Source organism: Cotesia glomerata, linkage group LG8, assembly GCF_020080835.1.
Source record: "Cotesia glomerata isolate CgM1 linkage group LG8, MPM_Cglom_v2.3, whole genome shotgun sequence".
Taxonomy (NCBI): Eukaryota; Metazoa; Arthropoda; class Insecta; order Hymenoptera; family Braconidae; genus Cotesia; species Cotesia glomerata.
This window is the reverse complement of record NC_058165.1, coordinates 15850329-15872524: the sequence shown is the minus strand read 5'-3', so window position 1 is coordinate 15872524 and position 22196 is coordinate 15850329. Positions and strand designations below refer to the sequence as shown.

At 37.3% G+C, this 22196-nt stretch overlaps 1 protein-coding gene across 2 annotated transcripts; it reads right to left on the bottom strand.

Moving 5' to 3' along the window:
• Positions 1–10750: 10750 nt before the first annotated feature.
• LOC123270656 (juvenile hormone esterase-like) lies at positions 10751–22195 on the bottom strand. 2 transcript variants are annotated; one of them, XM_044736800.1, is made up of 6 exons: positions 21585–22195; positions 21347–21532; positions 20922–21272; positions 20534–20854; positions 20339–20483; positions 10751–10983 (listed from the first exon to the last, which is right to left on the bottom strand). In XM_044736800.1, exons 1-6 carry the CDS (start codon positions 22063–22065, stop codon positions 10827–10829), a joined length of 1641 nt encoding a protein of 546 aa, XP_044592735.1. In that variant the 5' UTR covers positions 22066–22195; the 3' UTR covers positions 10751–10826. The 2 variants fall into 2 exon arrangements, with proteins under 2 accessions (XP_044592735.1, XP_044592736.1); XM_044736801.1 differs by having other exon boundaries at positions 20534–20858; positions 20926–21272.
• Between the last annotated feature and the right edge of the window lies 1 nt (position 22196).

Here is a 22196-nt window from a genome sequence, read left to right as displayed (position 1 = left end):
AAGTCTTGAGCAATTGTAGCTCCACCTCAGTAGGTGGATAATCCAACACTTAGATAAATTTTAGCGACAAAGCTCATCGAAATTTTTTACTACTTTCAGTAAAACATTTTATTTTACTATAATTTTAAATATTTGAATAGTTAAAAATAATTATTAACCGTATTTATTTTTAACGTTTATTATTTTCAATATTTTAGTACTTTTCAATATTTCTTGACATTGTATTTGTGAATAATTATCAAAATAATTGTAATTAGATCTGGAAGGAAGACATGTCCCTCATTTTTTGTAATTTTTAAAGAAAATTTCTTTCCGTGTTCTGAACACCATCTATGGATTTGAAATACAAAGGTTATTTTTCTTTATCTATAAAAAGAAACTAGACTGACTAAAGTATTTTTAATTGAAATAGTTAATTAAAGAAACTTTTGTTTCTTCAGCACAAATTGCGACAGTATAATTTAACAAAATGAAGATAAAAATTTGTCAGTTGACACTGAAGAAGAGAAATAGCAAAAAACGAAATAATTGTAAGCACAATAGTAATCAACGTCGGTGTTGGTTCCGAGTGGTTTAAACTTTTTCTTAAAAAAGTTTTTTTACACTTTGGAACTGCTGTTACTTTACTAACGTTTTTATTTAGCCATTTTCTATTTCACTTATTTCTGTACATCCCTTATTTTTAAATTTTCCTTTGTTCGGTTCTTTATATGTCTCATTGTACTTGCGCGTAGAAAAAAATTCGCAGTGAGATGCCGTCTCCGGACAAAAAAACCTGACTTATTACTTACGTCAGAGTGGAATAAAAATATAAATATAAATAAAATAAAATCGAGGATCGCATTTACCCGTGTATCATATTTACTTAGTCTACAAGTAGGGTTACTAGTCTGAGTACCACTTTAAAGGTCACACTCATATTTATTATTATTATTACTATCATATATATACATGAAAATCGGACAAAAAATTATTTGCTTCACACTTAACTTATCTTAAGAGCGGTTGATAGTTGATTTTCAAACGTGTTTTTCTCATGTATGTGATAAAATTTAGAAAAAAAACGCTTCGCTCTTCGATAGATAATTAAATTATCTATCGAAGAGCGAAGCGCTTTTTTGGAAAATTTTCATTTATTTATGCATAAAATGCGTTTTAAGATTCCATTTGTTGTACAAGTATGACAGAGATACTTTCGTTTGTCCAATATAGGGCGAGAGAGAGAAAAAATGTAAATCCTTCTTAATATTTAATCCAACTAAACTGATATAAAAAATTTTTATAAAGAAACAAAGCGCTAAATCACTTTCAATTCTTTATGTCATTATCTTTAAAATTTTTCTATCATTAATTCAAAAGTCAAAAATGTATTATTACCATTATTATTAATTACACTAATAGAAGAATTTATTAACTATTAAATTAAAAAATTAATTTACTTGAAAACAATTTATTTCTTCTTTTAATTTAACTAAAAAATTTATAAACTATTATTAAATATATATTAACGTTAATAAATCGCATTTAATAATTCGTTAATTAACAATTAATAATACTTATTAAAAATTAATAAATCCTTCTATCAGTACATTAAAAAAAAATGTCTCGGATTCGAACCCTGGTCATCTGAAAATTTTTTAGAGAAGTTAAATATCCAGATTATAGAATTCTAACTACGAGAATTGTAGCCACCTAGTGAAAACTTAAGAACTAATTATTTTATCCAATTTATTTCATTATTTATTTTAAATTTCCAAATTTATTCAACACACTTCTAGAAGAATTTTTTAACAATTAATAAAGCTCATTAAATATTAATAAATTCTCCTTTTAGTGTAGAGGCTCTATTAAAAATAAAATTAAGATTGTAAATATGTAAGATATAAATTAAAAAATATGAAATATTTTTTTATTTCACCATTTTTTTGCTTAAAAACTGAATTTATTATTTTTATTTCTCCTAAAGATATATTGTATGTTCTAAACAAAATTTTAGGTTAAATTTTCACGAAAAAAAAATATTTCATATATCTAAACCGCAAACGAAAAAAATTCCCCCGTAAATCTAAGGACCAATAAAAAAAACTGTAAATAAATCAAAAAGTGAATCATATACTATCTGAAAGCCCTCGAAATTCTAAAATAAACGCTTACAATTAATTAAAATAAAACTAACCCCAAATATCATAAAAATATATAAAGTCGAACAATAGCTTTGGAAACAATAAAACTGTATAATGATCCTGGAAAGAATAAATCTTATGTGGAAAAAGAAACGTGCCTATTAAACGAGACTTTAAAACGTTTCATTTTAAAGTATATAAATTTATAACATATTCACCAGATACAAAGATAAGAATGAAATAGTCGAGTTATGAAACAATAAGAAATATATTTCAGTCGGCGCATAATCGCGAAAACAAAAAGCTCTCTATTTCGTTATTTTCTTTGTTCTTTTATCAAATGATATTCTTTTCTATTATATTAATAAAATTTTAAAATTCGTGTCTCTGTCTCGGTCTAACTAAACCTTACTTTCGACTTCGGCCATCTTAGATCTTAGAGTCCATCTTGTCGGCAATGTATCACAGATACCTAAAATAAAAAAAAATAAAAAAAACGAAGAATTGACATTATTACAAATGGATTTTTTCGATAAAATGGTCGTTAATAATTAAAAAAAAATGTGGAGTTTAATTATTATAATATTTAACCGCTTCAGGAATTAAATTATTCTTAATCGATGGCAATAAGTAACTGTCATACTTAAATTCGTGATAAACGAATTAATTTAAAAACTATTATAATAATAAATTACAACAAAAACATCAATTAATAATTAATATAAAATTAATAATTATAATAATAAATACTGTTTATATCATTCTAAAGTGTACCTTTTGTGTGAGTGTGTGTTGAAGTATTGTAAAATTTATTTTTAATGACATTTTAATGAAGTATCTCTTTGTATACTAATTGTAAATGTGAATAATTATAAATTATAAAAAATATATATGAATATGAATGGTGTAAATAAGATAAAAAATATATAAATAATTATTTATGTTTAAAATTATGTGCTGTTATGTATTTTATTTTTTTTAACTGTTAAGTTGTGATGTAATTTATTTTTAAAAAAACAAAATTGTTTCTGTAAATACTTACAATAAATTCAATTTTAAAGTAACTTTATTTTTGATTAATCCTCTCACCTGAAAGACGGGAGATCAAATCCCGTAGGAGGTGAATCTAAAAAAAAAAAAAATTAGGAAAACGGTTGACCCTGAAGGCCATCCCTGCAACTTCCCGCTAATTCCATACCTGGGCGCTTAAAATTGCATTTAAGACGTTTTTGAGCTCTTCGAGCTCCAAAAGATAACTTTTCTATGCTTTTGAGCTTTTCAAGCTCAAAAGTTTGATAGAAGGTTGATAAAACACTATTTTTTGAGTTTTCAAACCGCAATAACTTTTGAATGAATGAACCGATTTTCACGCGGTTGGCGGCATTCGACGTAGTTTTTTAAGTCTTATGAAAAATTTTTAAGTTTATATTAATCAAACTAGAAATTTCGGAGTAATTCCGAAAAAACACTTTTTTGGGTTTTCTTTCCTGCACGATATCTCTCGAACGAATAGACCGATTTTGACCGGATTAGCGGCGATCGACGTGGTTTTTTATGGTTAAGAGCTGATTAGTTTTTGGAGTTGATCTATAAAGCCGTTCGAAAGTTATTCCAAAAAAACGACCTTTGGAAAAATTTTTTTTTTCAGTTTTATTTAGATTTTTCGAAATATATCGGTCCGGATCGATCCAAATTGTATCCAAAATCTAAGTTTGGACAAGCCCTTTCGAATGGCGCCAACCGCGATCGAATCGGTGGAGCCATTCAATAGTTATGAGAGGTTTACATACTTACACACACACACACACACACGCACACACACACACACACACAGACATAGTGACACCCTCACGGGGATAGTCAGGGAAGCTTCCTGTGACCCTCAAACGTCGAGATCTGATGAAAACTCGATTTTTGTAAAACGGGGTAAAACCAATAACTTCCCGATTTTTGAAAATCTCAGATTTTCTGAGCGGGAAGTTAAAAATTAATAAATTGCTATTGGGATATTACTTTTAAAGATGAGGGCGAGGAAGAAATATTAATTTAGTATTAATTTAATAAAAATTTTCTACCCGCAGACAATCTATTCCTTTGATGATTATCGAATTATTTTTCTATATCGACACGACACACCGACTGGATACAAAAAAACGTGTACTACCAGGATGTTGGATGTTATAATATAAAAACACCCTTTTTGAAAAGATAGCTGAAAATAATACTGCTCCCGGGAAAATTGTTTTCTCTTGATCGGCAATGGATCGAGCTTTTGATTACTCTTTTTTCTTTTTCGTCTGGCTCTGAAACAGGGTTTTTATTTTTTAACTTTCTCCATCCCGGCTCACATCACATTTTTCGCTACACTTTTCCACCCCTGTATCGCCTTCAGATTGTCATCGAGATATAAAGCGTGAAATATATAGAAAAAAAAATTATCGGTGAAGCTCCACGGCCTTGACGCTCACGACAATATTGAAAAATGTCAAACTAACATATGCTCCCGGATAACTTCTTTTTGATTAAAAATAAAAAACTAATACTCTTACTCATACATATATATCCAAAGTTCATGAATATATACGTAATCGATAGGGTTTCTATTTCCGAAAGAATAATTTTCAACCCAATGTCACATCTGAAAAATAGTTTTTATTACCCTAGCGGTTTCACCGCCACGCTTATAATATGGTCAATTCACGGTCAAACATTTGTCTATATGAAGTGATTTGACGGTTTACATTAGGTGTCATTGTGAACAATTTTGACGATTGATTTACCAACTGTAGATCCGAGAAATACCTTTTTCTGCGGGTGAACTTACGGTGATCTGACCGACATTTGACCATCAATTCACCCGCATATAACTGACAAACAACTAGCTCATTACGGTCGATTCACCGTGTCATCGTAGGAATCCGATGAAAGAAAATAGGTGCACTCACCCAGAATAATCGATATTAAGCTCATATAATGTTCGCGTATACGATAATATTGAAAAAAAAAAAATTCAATGTAAAATCATTTCGCTCAGACCGGGGATCGAACTTGGATCGTCTGATTGAAAGTCAAGAGATTTTCCTGTAATGCTATCCCAGACGTGCATTAAAGATGCATTTTAATCACCATCTATTTTACGGATACTTAATTTAGTTTTGATAATTATTTCTATTCCATGAATTCTAAATAATAAATCATTCTGTGAATTTGTCACCCAAAATAAATGCATTAAATTTTATTAATCAAAAAAAAATTTTTTTTTAATTTCATGAGGCTATGTTGAATTTAAAATTTCATAAAAAAAATCCTGAAATTTCACAAAAATTTATAAAAGGTGTTTTTTTTTATAATATCAAAAATTATAGTAACTGAATCCTTTTTCAAATTATTTTTTTTAACTATTTATTTATATTTTATTAGCCTCATATATTATTTTATGCAATTTTTTTACATTTACAAATAAAACTTCACCCAGCAATTTATCAATGGATCGCTGGTATAAAATTTCTTCTTTACCGTTACTATCTTCTTTACCGCCATTTGACCTGAAATTCACTCGCAGAATACCGTGAATTCACCACCGAAATACTCTTTATTCACCGAATTTTTACTAGTCATTACTAGTCATTCACCGTTGTATTTATGTCTGAAGACAATCAAGGGGTCGGAAAATCATAGTTATTGAGTGGGAAAAAAATGGAGAAAATCTTGTGAATGTTCATTGTATGAACCATGCAATCACCGTCAGAACATTTCACAACTTCACTTATTTTTCACCGTCGAACGACGGTTGTTCGACCACAAATAGACTTTCTTTCATCGGTAAAGTGAATTCACCGTCGTTTGACCGAAGTTTGGCCATCACCAGGAATCCGCTAGGGTAGTTATCAATCGATCAAATAGGGTAGAAGTGCCGGTTTTGGTGATCTTAGGACCATTTTTGGCCACTTGATATTTTAGTTAATTTGTAAAAAATTTAATTATTCAAGTAAAATTTTTATAGAATTTATGAATTAGTATATTTATACGAATTAAATTCATAAAGTCTTGCGCTTATAGAAATATTTATACAATAATTTGAAAATAAAGTGGCCAAAAAAGGAACACTGGCCACAAACGGTAATTCTACCTTAATTAAATTATTTATAAAAAAACAAGCTAATTGTCTAGAAAATAAGTCTACTGTTATGTCCGGATTTATTATAATTAAGTAATAATTGGTAGAGTGGGCCTTGAGGAGGCTCGGACATGTTTTTAGATAGATTTTCTCTTGTAGACAAGCTACAAGAGTTTTATTTTTATTGTGGATTTCGAACGCCTCCCGGTAACCAGGAGTTCCAACGGCGAATTTAAAGGGAAGTCGGTAACAAATACTGAACTCACAGTCGTCCTTTATGATTTTTCCAGCTGATTTGAATCTGAATTGTCTGATCGGTAGGTCCTGGATTGGCTTCTCCTCCTTCTCTCGTGGTAGAAATTGGTGTGGTGGAAGAGGTTCAGGATCTTAATTTAGAATGAAGTAAAGCTCGAAGTTTTGGTTTTTATAGTTTATTCAATTAATTGCCCTATGGGCGAGACGTACTCAATGTACACTATTTCACTTATAACTATACACTTATAATTATGTTTTTAACAGTTTATAATGTTTATTAACTGAATTCGTGACCGGAGTAACGACTCCGGCAGACACTAAGATCCGCCGTTAAATAAATAATAGATCGAAAGGTTAAAATTTAGATAAGGATATCACTACGGACCACGGGGCCTTCGATACTGCTCGAAAAGCACACTTGTCGTTGTTCGTAGAAGATAGAAATTAAAATCGGATTGAGATGAATTTAGAGCTCTTCGAGCTCAAAAATATACTTTTTGACATATGAACCGCGAAAGTTAGATTTTCGAGCAACACACAGAGGGTGCAAAGAATACAATTTATGGCAATCTATGGTTTAGTTAATTTACCTCGCACTAGTATCGAAAAGTAACTTCTCTCTCTCTATTTGTCTCTACATTTCTGTACGACTACGCTAAAATACGCTATAGATGAGTCGAATTATTCTTTAATTTGACAAACGTCCGCTGGGTGGAGTAAAAATCACAAAAAGAATCTTAGCGATAGTTGAATTTTGTAAACAACTTCAACATATACGTACATACGTTTAACCCATCGCTATTTAATCTCGTGTGACATAATTCTTGTGCCTTTAAATAAAATAAACAATAATTGAACATTCTTAACTGTTCTCTCAAATCCAACTTCCGCAATTGATATGACAAAAAATTATGTTCGATACTTTATGCTCAAAGGGACCCTGACAAACTTGTAGTGAAGGCACACGTTTGAGGCTATGGATACACTCTCACCAAGACCTCGTATTATATCTGGACTCGCTACGCTCGTCCGGATAAATAACTCGATCTTAAAATAATACGCCCATAACCTCAAACTTGTGACGTCACTTCAAGCCGTCAAAATTCCTACCTTTGCGAATATGTATCGAAAATAACTATTTCGGTTGTATTTCGACAACGATAACTCACGAACGAATCAACCGATTTTGACCGGCTTGGCAGCGATAAACGTGATTTTTTTATGTTAAGAGCTGATTAGTTTTTGGAATTGATCGGTAAAGCCGTTTAAAAGTTATTCCAAAAAAAACCACATTTGAAAAAATTTTAACTTCAAGCTAAGAAAATTGAAAATTTTCAAAAATCGGGAAGTTATTGGTTTTACCCCGTTTTTCGAAAATTAAGTTTTCAACAGATGTTGACGTTTTGAGATCCTAGGAAGCCTCCCCGAATGTTTCCGCGGTGATGTCCGTATGTATCTGTGTGGTGTGTGTGTGTTTTATTTTTTTTTTTTTTTTTTTTTTTAGAGGAGGTCAAATACATTTACGTATACCAGGAAGAGATGTTTGTCCTGGGTATGTCGGACTCGGAAGTCAATATTATTGACAACAATACCGACTAAACATCCTCCTCGCTCTTTGCCCATAAATGTTACGGGGAAGACTGGATCGGGACCGCGTTAGCATTACTTCAATCCAGTCTGTGTTGCGTCTCACGGCGGTTGCTCCTAGTTACTAGTCTCTTTCTGCGATTTTTTCCTTTAAAAGACGCTGCGCATAGGCTGCGACAGCTGACCAGTTATCTTCTTTTTTGATCATGCAGGTTACTAAGCTCTCAGGGGAGAGCGTGGTGCCAATAGTCTCATAAGTACTACTTTTGTAGTCCTTCCACCGGTCACACTCAAAGAACGTGTGCTCGACGTTGTCAATTTTGTCTGGGCAGTATTTGCACGTTGGTGTGCTGTGCAGTCCCATCTTAAAAAGATAGGCATTGAACTGCCCATGTCCCGTCAATAGCTGGGTCAAGAAAAAGTCCGTTTCTCCGTATTCCCGAGAAAGCCAGACGTTGATGTTTGGGATCAGGCGTGCCGTCCATCTGCCCGTCTCTCCCGATGTCCATCGGTCCTGCCACTCTTGTTGCGTTTCCGCCTTTATCCTCGTTCTTGCGTCCTTCATGTTTTCGTCACTGTTTTTAGCGTCATAGAGTTTCGCTCTCTCAAACGCGAGTTGGTCGGTGGGTGCGGCTCCCGCAATGACCAATATAGCAGCCTCGGAAACCGTTTGATAGGCGCAGGCAACCCTGAGAGCGCCTCGCCGCTGCACTGCCGCTATTTTTCGTCGGTAGGTCTTCTGTTTCAATATATCTGCCCATATTTCTGCTCCATAAAGCAGTACAGAGTGGACTACTTCTAGAAGAACTCTTCTCTTTCTGGTACTTGGTCCCATAGTGTTGGTCATGATTCTTGCTAGGCTAGACACCGTCTTGCTGGCTTTCTTGCATGCACTGTCAAGGTGTTCGCGGAAAGATAGTTTCTCGTCTATCATTACCCCTAGATAGCGCAGGGCCCTTGTTGACGTCAGTGTTGTTTCTTCCATGTCCACAGCGAATTGTTTTGGGAACCATTTTTGACGTGTCAGAACAACCATCTCGGTTTTATGCTTGGCAAGTTTCAGGTGGTGTTTATCAAGCCAGATCTCGACGGCGTCAATGGTTTCCCGAACCAGTAATTCGGCCTCTTCTACGCTGTCTACTGCTATCGAAAGAAAAGTTCCGCTACAATGCTGTCCATTAAAGCAGGAGACTTCGGTGCTTCTGGTGAAGCCTTTCCAAGTCGTTTGGTGACAATTTGGTAGGCTTTGCCCCAGATGTCCTTGTCGAGATCATTACAGATCTGTTTCCACAATATCGCTTTTCTTGCTTTAATGGCTCAGTTTAGCGTCTTTTTGGCCTGCTTGTACTCTTTTGAATACAAGTCCTCGCTTGGGGAGCGTTTCGCGGCTCTCGTTGCGCGGCTCTCGTTGCGCGGCGACGTAGCTTATGACATCTTTTGCGAAATTCTGCTATGTCTGTTGACCACCAGTACACCGGCCTGTGGAAACTCCTATTTTTCAGCCGCGGCATGGAGGCGTCACATGTGGCAGCAATCTCCTTCATCATATTTAGCACTGCCTTTTCCGTCTCGCTGCAGGTATCCGGAGTTGGGTTGTTCTGAAGGATAGACCAGCTTTGTGCAAGTGAAGCTCGCAATGCCTCTGGATCAAGCCTTCTGGCATTCTACTTCCGCTTAGAAAGGTCTCGTTGTGGAACCGAAGCAGATGCCGATCCAACGTTGAATGTCACAAACTGGTGGTCACTGCCACTGTATTCTTCGGATACAGTCCAGTCTTCGATCATGTTGGCAGTCCTTGGAGTCACCAACGAAATGTCGAGGATGGACTTTTGGTACCCTGGTCTTCTAAAGGTCGTGGTGCTCCCGGTGTTCAGCACTATGAGGTCGAGTCTAGCCGCGACGTCAGCGACCTCGTTACCTCTGGTGTCGGAGAAAGCAGTGCCCCACTCAGCCGATTTAGCGTTGAAGTCTCCGGCTACGATGACTTCGCCGTTAAACTTAGTGACCGCATCTTCTATATTTGCCAGTTTCTGTCGGAACACACTAATCCCTTCGTTAGGTGAGAGATAGACGCTCATGAAGTAGGTTGTGGGGATTTGAATCCAGACAAAACCTGCTCCACTTCCGCTGTTCTTGACGGTAACGTTCTTTGTGTTCACAATCCAAATTGCTGCCGTGCCAGTTTCGTCTGCAAACCATATTTTACCTTCGATGTTTAGATATTGCTCGCAGATAAAGCAGACGTCGATTTTATCTTCAAAGACACGCTGGCGCAGCAGGTTTTGCGCCAAGGTGCACCTATTCAGGTTGCTCGAAGAGCTCAAAAACATCGTAAGTGCAATTTTAAGCGCTTAAATATGAAATTATCGGGAAGTTGCAGGGATGGCCTTTAGGGTCAACCGTGTTTCTAATTTTTTTTTCAGTTTTTTTGAGATTTCTCAAAATCTACCGGTTCGACTCGGTCCAAATTGTATTCAAAATCTAAATTTGGTCAAGCTCTTTTGTACGGCGCCAACCGCGATCGAAGAGGTCATTCCGATTCCAGTGGTGCCCTTTATAAATAATAGGGACGGCTAAGTACAAACTAAGACCTCGAAACGTCGAGATATAAGCGTCGCACAATAGAGAAAATTTGCGGTTAAAATATAATTTTAATTATTATTAACAAAAATAATCATACATGTAGAATAGTTTTAATTATGCTAATATTTTCCATACATGTGACTTATATGATCTTAGGAGGATTAAGTCTTAACATTTTCTTGAGTCTTAAGTTGATACAAAAGATTCTTCTCTTTAATAAGCTTAAGATCTTTAGATATTTCTAAACATTTGAACTCTATCGGATCATCAACAGGCTCCCAATGAACAGTACCTAATTCCTCCGCCAAATTCGGATTTCTGCAACCATTTATAGATAGATAGATAGATAATAATTTTATTGTATTCTGGAGCCTAGGCTCCCTCAGAACCATCATCAAATATACATTTATAATTAGTGTATGATGTACAGATTTTTAGATACATAAAAATAAAATCAAAATAAATATAGTAATTAACAGTAATAATATGTTAATCATGCTTATAAATAATACTTGTGTTATACAAAGCTCAACAACCTTCAATAGCAGTAATAAACGTTCAATATAGCAGATCAATAATTTTGGAAATAATAATCATAGCACAGTCTACGGAATATTTCGAAACTTTCGGCTTTTGTAATTTCAGCTGGCAGCGCATTCCAGATACGTATACCACGAACAAAAAACGAGTTATCATACATACAACAATTAGATCTAGGTAGCCGCAGATAATCTTCCCTTACATCGCCTCTACGCAACGTAACCGGCAAAAATTCTAAGTGACATTTAAATAGCTGACGATAATTTAAATACATTTCTTTGTAAAAGAGGCACGCTATAAAGTAGTTTCTTCTGTCACTCAGCTTTAACCAACCCAGCCTCTTAAAGTACGGAGAAATGTGTTCAGCCCTCGCAATTTTATAGATATAGCGAACACAGCAATTCATTTTGCGCTGTAATCGCATTTGCGAGTCATTAGGAATATTGCAGTAAGCCGCACAACAATAATCAAACACTGGGAATATTAACGTGGTGACAAGCTTTATACGCAGTTTTTCATTGAAGATTTCAATATTAATCTTCAACTGTGCCAGAACCCGCATTGCCCTATTACAAACACTCATAACCTGATTTTCCCAGGTGAGAGTGCTATCAATTAACATGCCAAGATACTTAATTGTCGTATCGTAGTGAATAATGCAATCATTTACGTGAATACAATCAGCATACTTACAATTATTACAGTTAACTTTAAGTCTACTACCAAAAATCACAGCTTTTGTCTTCGATGCATTTAACTTAAGGTAATTGATATTGCACCATTCTAAAATTTTAACTATTTCCGCATTCAGGGCAGCAACACATTCATTTATCTGTTCTGGATAGCAGGGCAAGTATATTACTAAATCATCAGCATAAAGCAAATATCGACAGCTCAGCTGTTGAGAGAGATCCGAAATATAAAGCGATAACAATAAAGGGCCAAGCACACTGCCTTGTGGCACACCATTTAATACATTCCTCCAAGAGGATGCGCACTCATTAGCAAACACCTGCTGCTTTCTTTGAGTCAAATAAGACCTAATCCACGTAATGGCATCAGTAGAGAAATTCATCAATAACAACTTGTATAATAGTCTTTTGTGATTTACAGAATCAAAAGCCTTACTTAGGTCAAAGAAAACAGCTACAGTGACTTTAGATGCATTTATTGCCAAGCGAATATCATCACAGAGCTTTATTACAGCAGTCTGTGTATTCAGGCCCTCCCTAAAAGCTATCTGGTACTCATTTATGAAATTGTTCTCAGTAACATACTTAATAATCTGATCATGTACGCATCTTTCTAGTGCTTTCGACAAATTACTCGTCAGCGATATAGGTCGGTAATCAGCACATATCTCAGCATTTGCTCTCTTCAGTATTGGGACAATACGCGACAACTTCCACTCATTAGGAAAGACGCCAGAATTTAACAAATTATTAAAAAGCAATGTAAAAAATGGCAACACAAACGATATTAAGCATTTATACGCCTTAATTGGGAAACTATCCGGACCTACAGAGTTGGAAGTAAGTCGCATTATTGCCTTCTTAACAGTAACATCATCAAGTGCTGAGAAATTAAAGTATACATTATCATCGCCAGTGCAACGGGACACAATGTCAGATACATCAACATTAAGATCAGAGTAGCCAGACCACTGCACAAAGTAGTCATTTAGCTCATTCAAATCCACCTCAACAATAGACTGTGTATCCTTCCGCCTTACCAAGCCAAGTCTACGCAGATCATTCCACATCGCTTGCGTATTTTTTGCCGAACTTAACTGATTGTCAAAGTAACACTTTTTAGCTTCACTTATCCGCTGCTTCACCAAACGCCGCACACTGGCATACTCCTTATAGGCATAGCCAGTTCTCCTGAAGATCCTGTACAGCTTGTCACGACGAGATTGAAGATCCCTGATGTAACTAGTAAACCATAGCGCCTGGAGACGACGAGGATGTATCGTTCTTTCAGGAGCAGCAATGTCAGTAATCCGACGAAGTTGCTGATGAAACCAGGTATTTATATCATCCACAGTCGTTTGTGATTCCATATCTTCAATGTTGACTCCATCAAACAGCCGTGCCAACACATCACCGTCAATACTGTGCCAGCTCCGATACGTAAAACTTCTCAATCTCTGCTGCTCTACCTTATAGTTATATGTAACAGATATCAAATCATGATCAGACAAGAACGGCTGGGCAGACTGCTAAGAAGACAGGACCATTGCTGCATTATTGACGATACAGACATCGATCCAGGTATCAGAATTTTCCAGGTGATGCGTCACTTGATAAGGAACAATATGCAAATTAAAACCAACACATAGTCTACGTAGCTGATCACCGTAAAAATTACTGCAGCTCAAATCAGAGTTGGTCACCCATAATAATCATGTTTCTGTAGGTTGCAACCAAAGTTTCAAGATCCTCCTCTAAATCGTCGAGATGGCCAGTATTAGGGGGATTGTAAACAACTCCAATTACGATTCGCTCTTTAGACGACCCGCAAACTTCAATAAACAGATACTCTGTATGCTTATCTTCCAAATTTGCAGACGACAATACAAACTTAGACACTAGATCATCTCTAATATAGAGAGCAACTCCACCACCGCTCCACAGGCGACGACCATGACGATGAAGTACAAATGATGGCAAGGATATCATTTTATCAGATGAAGGCAACAGTTTCACCGGAGCTTTGTCATCTGCGTATCGAACATTGACATACGACGCATACGAAATCCAAACATTCTTAGCCTGGATATTGGGATAGGCCTTACGTACGTCAAAACGAAGCTTATAAAGAGAAGGAGGATGTCGCCTATAAACATAAATCGGAACATCTGGATCCTGCACTGCAGGCATTATGGCACCTAACTTCACAGGATTACTCTTTACACTCCTCATGATATCATCGACATATCTCTGATTGGCAAACTTGACTCGTACATTTCGATTTGCAGCACCAGCTCGACCAAGTCGCTCTAATTTAACAATATTATTTTCAGTAACCTGAACTCCAAGAGTAGTGGAAAATAACATAACCTTCTCCATAAGTTTCTCACCCCGTTCCTCAGGAATTCCAGCAACTGTTATCTCATCTGCCAAAAGTTGAGATTCAAGTTGGAGTGTTCTCAACTCCAGACTACCATCACACACCTTCTGCGCAGCACACTTTATTTCTTCAGCGATGTCAGCAGGAACACCAGGCTGTACCTTTTCAACGATAGCCACACGCTCCTCAAGCTCTTTAACAGTAGTCTTCAGCAAGTTATAATCAAGGCTCAATTTATCCATCTTCCCCTCTACCGAAGCAATAGACTTTTTAAACCCATCTACTTTGCTCATCATACTATCTACCTTCACACTGATGTCACCAATCTGATCTATTTTCTCAAGCTTACTGCTTATCTCATTGATCTTGTTAGCATCAATTTTTCTAGCTTTTTACTCATCTCATTGATCTTGTTAGCATAAATTTTTTCCAGCTTTTTACTCATCTCATTAATCTTACCAACGCTGTCGAGTCGTGCATTTATCTGTTTTAGTATTTCTGAAGAATTCGGAATACAGACTGGACATGTATTTGCAACCCTCCCAGCTGCATGCGATTTGTTTGGCAAACTAAGACGCACTTTGATACATGAATCATGGTAATAATGTCTACAATCAGCTTTAGTTTGGACAGTAGCTGACTCATCGGTAATACTGTGACAGCAGATCGCACACCACACAGCCATTGTAACTGACAACGCTAGATGGCAGCAGGCTACAGTTACATGTGGCGGTTCGGTCGCCTCTCTCACGCCACAGCGGCCTTACACTGAACTAAATATACCTCAACACCACCAACGACGAGAGAGAAAACTACAGACCTTCCCGCCTACAAATTATTATTATTATTCTAATTACCAACCGACATTACGCGCTACAGCTGTAGCTCACTAAAGGTTTATTTATTTAAATGTAATTGTTTAAACTAAGTGTTCTTTTATAATAAAGTTTATTAGACCACGAATTTACTGATCACCTATTTATTTAATAGTAGTAGTCATTTACCCGCTACATTTGGTGACCCCGACGTGATCAAAGTGGTCCAGCAAAACGTTCGCGCCAAAGAACGCCTAACCTAAAAAAAAAAATCGAAGACTACGGTCTTCTACATAAAAATATTTTTATAAAAAACGACTGATAAATATAATCAGCATCATGGGTGTGAACCGTTCTCCCTCAAAGGAAAACCTGCCGCCGCTTTTCGACAAAGATGGAAATCCTATAATTTCTGAGGACAATGCATTTGGTCTTCCGTTATCGGATCAAACTTTATTTACTACTCAGCCTCCAACAACAAGCACTGGTACAACGCCGAAGACAATATTTGTCCCATTTGCAGCAAATCCAAATCTAAACTGGCAATTTCCAACGTTCGGCCAGCAGAGCCCAGGTAATTCAATCTCATCTGCAACCTTTGAGCAAATCCTCACCGGTTTGGCGCGCACAGCTCAACAAAACCTGCAAGTCGCAACGACAAAACCAAAATTACCCGCATTTAATAAAGCACGACCAGACCTGTGGTTCATCATGGTTGAAGCAGAATTTAACACCACCAACACCGAAGATGATCAAGTAAAATATCTCAACGTCATACGTGCACTTGAACCTGAGATCATTGAACAGCTTGCAGACGTCGTTCGTCAGGAACCTGTGACAGATAAGTATAACACTATAAAGAATGCCATTCTTTCACACTTATCTGATTCCAGACAAAATCAATTAAAAAAATTACTCAGGGACCTCACTCTTGATGGACAAAAACCATCTCAGCTCCTGCGCAAGATGTGCGAGCTCGCTGCTGGTGATATTGACGACAAAGTGCTTCAACAAATGTGGTTAGATCGTCTTCCTGCCCAAATCAGACCACACCTGATCACCACCGACAAATTGGGACTAGACACTGTAGCTGAGTTCGCAGATCGTTTCGTCGAAGTAATGGGGCCCAGTCTACAGGTCTCGGCCACCTCAGCACGACCATTTTCGCAAACCAACACGTGTAACCACGAAGCGAAATTCATGGAAATACAACAAACATTGGCCTCGTGTATTAAAGAGATCTGCGACCTCAAACTACAACAGCAAACCCTGCAGCAACAATTCCAGTTGGCAGCTAATCAAAGTCAGCAACAACTGCAGCTTATTCAAAATCAGAACCAAGGTCACAGGTCAAGGAACAGGTCAGCCACTCCTACACGTAATGGTATTTGTTATTATCATCTAAAATTCGGGGCAGAAGCTCGCAAGTGCACGATGCCATGCAAGCTCTCTGGTACCTTGAAATCGGCTAGCCAGTCGGAAAATTAACGTCGCTGCCATCGGTTGGAGTGGTCGGTGACAGCGCGTCTTCACAACCTCAAGAGCTCCGTCTACATATATTCGACAGCACAACACAACAAAATTTTCTCATCGATTCTGGCTCGGTTGTCTCGATACTTCCTGCTAACAAGTTTCGCAACAACCGTGAACCAGATTCTCTCACACTCTACGCAGCGAATTCATCTGAAATAGCCACATATGGCACAACTACAGTCAGAGTAAATTTAAATCTACGCCGAGACTTTACGTGGTCTTTTATCATTGCTGATGTATCAACACCAATCTTAGGCGCGGACTTCCTGACACATTATAATCTATTGATTGATCTTGGGAACCGTCAGCTCATTGACACAGTTACCCAGCTGTCTACAAAAGGTGAAATAATAGCAATAAAACACTACAATATTTCTACTATCAGCAATGAAATACCTCCTAAATACGCAAGACTACTGGAGCAATACATTGAGATCACCAAGCCACTCACAAGATCGTGTATCAATAAAAACGGTTATGCTCACCGAATTATAACACACGGTTCACCACCAACAGCAAGACCATGTAGACTTGCTGGTGAAAAAGCAGCAGCAGCTAAACAACAAATCAATGAACCCCTCGACGCTGGTATCATCAGACCATCGAGCAGCAAATACGCCAGCCCAATACACTTGGTGCGAAAAAAAGAAGGTACTTGGAGAATGTGCGGTGATTATCGACCCCTTAACACCATCACTGAACGAGATAACTATCCACCACCTCACATAAATGATTTATTTCCACGCCTAGCGGGGAAAAAAATTTTCTCCAAAATCGACGCAGAGAAAGCCTACCTAGGAATACCAATGCATCCAGACGACATTGAAAAAACTGCTATCACAACACCCTGGGGGCTTTACAAGTATCTTGGCATGCCATTTGGGTTAAAAAATGCATCAGCTACTTACCAGCGCTACGTTGATTCCATAATCCGCGATCTCAACTTCGTATTTCTTTACGTCGATGATTATCTAATATTCTCTGACAGTAAAGAAGAACACGAAGAACATATTCGCATACTACTCGAGAGACTCAAGCAACACAAAATAATAATTAATTTAAAAAAATGTGTCTTTGCTCAGCCACAGATTGATTTCTTAGGTTTCACAATTACCGCAGACGGCTATACACCAAAGGCAGACAGAGTTGAAGCCATCAACAACTATCCAAAACCTGAAACCATCGTCGAGCACCGTAGATTTCTCGGCATGGTGAATTATTACCGGCAAAACATACCTGATGCTGCTCAATTACTTCTACCTCTCAACAGTTATCTCAAAGAGTCGATTATAAACGATAAAACAAAAATCATTTGGACTTCTGAAGCTGAAGAAGCGTTCAACAAATGCAAGCAGCAGCTAGCATCAACAACACTTCTGACTTTTCCCTCAGCAACAGCCCCGTTGGCTCTTACCACCGATGCGTCATCGTCAGCCATTGGAGCAAAATTGGAACAGCTGGAAAATGACACGTGGAAACCCATCGGTTTTTTCTCACGCAAACTCAGCCAGACTGAAACTCGTTACAGTACTTACGATCGAGAACTCCTCGCCATTTTCGCTGCAGTAAAATTCTTCCATCATCTCCTAGACTGTCGTAAAGTTGTCATCTGCACTGATCACAAACCTCTCATCTACGCCTTCAAACAGAAGTTAGATAAAGTTTCTGAGCGTCAAACACGTCAACTCGAGTACATTTCACAATTCACTACTGACATAGTCTACGTAAAAGGTGAAGATAACACTGTGGCAGACGCTCTTTCACGTATCAACGCTATTGACATGCCATCAGTCCTTACTCCTTTAGAAATTCATCAAGCTCAGCAGAACGATGAAGAATTAAAGAACCTGGTTCAAAATTCAACGTCGCTAAAACTTCAAGAACTTACCATTGAAGGAGTAAAAATATTCTGTGATATAACCGCCGGCATTGTCAGGCCGTACATTCCTCAAACTCTAAGAAAAACCGCATTCAACGTAGTACATGGTCCATCGCATCCTGGTAGAAAAACAACATCAAGAAATCTACGAGAAAGATTCATCTGGCCTGGTATTCGTAAAGACGCGATAAAATGGTCTCGTGAGTGCATGGCATGCCAAAGAACCAAAATACATCGCCACAACAGAATTAAACCAAATCACCTAGATGCTCCAGACAACAGATTTAACCACGTGCACCTAGACATCATTTTTCTGCCTAAAGTTGGAGACTATCAATATTATCTAACAATGATTGATCGTTTCACCCGCTGGCCAGTCACTGTACCAATTAAAGACATGACTGCTGAGACTGTAGTGACAGCTTTATTTGATCACTGGATAGCTCACTACGGAACTCCAACTCTAATCACCACAGATCAAGGTACACAATTTGAATCAGCTTTATTCTCAGCACTAGCAAAACTAGTTGGTGCTAGCAAAACTCGCACCACTCCTTATCATCCACAGTCCAACGGCATCGTAGAAAGAATGCATCGCACTCTCAAAACTGCTCTCATGAGCTCGCCAAAACCGTGGACTGAAATATTATCAACCGTTCTACTAGGACTTCGGACGAGTTTTAAAGAAGATATTCAAGCAACTCCAGCCGAACTACTCTACGGAACCTGCTTACGTGTTCCTGGAGAATTCTTTTTATCAGCCGAACTACCAGCTAATCCTCAAATATTTGTAGAAAGACATCGAGAGTACATGCGTGGACTCAGACCCACTACGACGGCTCATCATAACAAAGCCCGTGTTTTCATTCTCAAGAACCTCGACACATGTTCACATGTCTTCGTACGGTGTGATCATGTCAAGGCACCACTTGAAGCACCATACATTGGACCTTATAAAATAATCCAAAGAGTCACGGATCGGATATACAAGTTGGACATCGATGGAGAGGAAAAAAACATCTCGATCGAACGACTGAAACCAGCTTACATATCCAAGAACGACGACGATTTTCCACCCGAGCCTGAGACGTCAACTTCACAACCTGTTCAACCGCAAGAACACTGGGGCTCCGTCATGGACAGACCTCAACGAACGTACCAACGCAAAGTAACGTTCAAAGTTCCCGCGGAAGTTCACTCAGGGGGGAGTGGTTGTGGCGGTCCAGTCGCCTCTCTCACGCCACAGCGGCCTTACACTGAACTAAATATACCTCAACACCACCAACGACGAGAGAGAAAACTACAGACCTTCCCGCCTGCAAATTATTATTATTATTATTCTAATTACCAACTGACATTACGCTCTACAGCTGTAGCTCACTAAAGGTTTATTTATTTAAATGTAATTGTTTAAACTAAGTGTTCTTTTATAATAAAGTTTATTAGACCACGAATTTACTGATCACCTATTTATTTAATAGTAGTAATCATTTACCCGCTACATACAAGCGAGTGAGCCAGAGAAAATGTGCTCAACAAAAACGCAACCTCAAATCAAAAACACAATAACTATTTTACTCGGAAATAAAAACCACACCTCCAACAGTAGAGATTAATGCCTCAAAATGCGCACAATAATCTACACTTTAATATTAAACAGCCCAAAGCCGTGCAACAAGCAAAAAATAGGCAAAAAATACAAGTAATCAGGACGATAAAAAAACAACGTCCGCCCTGTACACTATACTTTATATTCATATTTACTATACACTATACTTTATATTTATATTCATATATCGATAAAGAATCTATATAGATTCTTAAATATACTTACCCTGTTTTAGCAAAAGTAGTCCACAGGTCCAAAAATCGTTTTTGAATGACTCTTTCTACTGGATATTTACTTGGTTTATCAATTCCAAGTTTCTTTAGTATAGTTGCATTGAAGAGATAGAAATTTTCTTCAGTATGTGCCGTACCTAAATCAAAATTTATCATTCAAAAGAACATAAGTTAAGAATTTTAATACCTTCCAAGTCTGTGTTCAACATCTTTTGAACCACTGCAGACTCCTTGGAATAATAGTCAAATTTGTACAAATACGACGGAATCTCAGATGCTGATAACTGGATTTCTAAAACATGATGGATGTTAATCAAGTAGAAATCAGCACTGACCAAATCTATGTACTGTTGAGCGGTTGCTCTACTTATTTCCTTATCACCATAAAAGAATTTTTTCATATCGCTCACAGAAATATTTCTGGCTTCCAAAAATTTCTTGCCGTTTGGATGAAGGAGGAGCTTCTCTGGATTAGCGGCTATTTCCTTGTAGTCTTTATCTGTAAGATCTGGAATGACAAAACAGTAGAGTCGACTGCTCAAATTCGAAATAATTTAAAAGCAACGAATAAATACTCGATTTAAAGCGAATTGCTTCTTTGCTTGTATAGCCAATAAGATGAGGTACTCTGATTCCAGCTTTAACAGCCTCAATTATCGGAATGCTGAGAAAGGGAAACTTTGATTTTGAATCTACTGAAGGAACAAACGGATTTTCGATCAAATATCCTTCCTCTCGGAACTCTAATGATTGGATAGCTTTTAGTAGGTCAGAAGGATCTGCATTTTGAAGAAAGACAATCAAATCTTCGTTTGATCGTCCCATTATCCCAGATACTTGCTCTGCAGCGTCTTTCATTGGGTAAGATACGTATGATCTTGAATTTGAAGCGACACTGCTTTGCAAAATAGCTTTGTCGAACAGCCCTAAGAACCAAAGTTTCAATTAAACGTAAACCACTGAAACTAAATCACTAAATTTTATGTTGGTAAAATGATACCTTGAGTTAAATGTGAAAAAGTCAAATGATGAACCATAGCGCTTCCAGAAGACTGTCCAAAAATAGTGACATTATTAGGATTTCCTCCAAATTGGCCAATGTTCTGCTGAACCCATTTCAGAGCCATCACTGTGTCCTTTAAACCTTGGTTTCCTGGCACTGATTCGTCGTCCAAATTCAAGAACCCTGCATCAATCACTATCGTCATCACCATACTCCTCAAAATCAGGTAACTTACCAAAAATATCAAGACGGTAGTTAATTGTCACAAGGATGACATCTTTCTGCACCAAATAGTCGGGTCCGAATTTTTCGTCATTGCCAGACCCTATCGCAAAAGCACTACAGTGGATCCAAAACAAGACTACCCGCGGTTCATGAGGAGTCAAATCCGTGGTATAGACATTCAAAAACAAGCAGTTTTCACTCCCCAAAACCTTCTTCGAAGATCTGTTAAACTGAATACATGAATCACCAAATTCCGTAGCATCTCTGACACCAGACCATGGTTCAACCGGTTCTGGATCTCTAAATCTTAATTCGCCGATTGGGGGTACAGCATATGGAATTCCGCGAAACGCGAAAAAATTATTTTCCTTAACACCTCGCAGCTGTCCCGATAGCAATTTTATAATAGGTTCATTTTCTGCAGCGAATGATGTAAACGTTAATATGATTCCAATTATCACGCAATACTCTAGTTTGAGAATCGGTTTCATACTTAAGAATCCTCACGGAATCGTACAGTCGTAATGAAACAGTATTAAGCAACCAACGAGTGTTAATAAGCTGTATCAATAGTAGAATTTTACGTAATGTTCAGTTATGTTGATTATCAGCGGAAAACGTC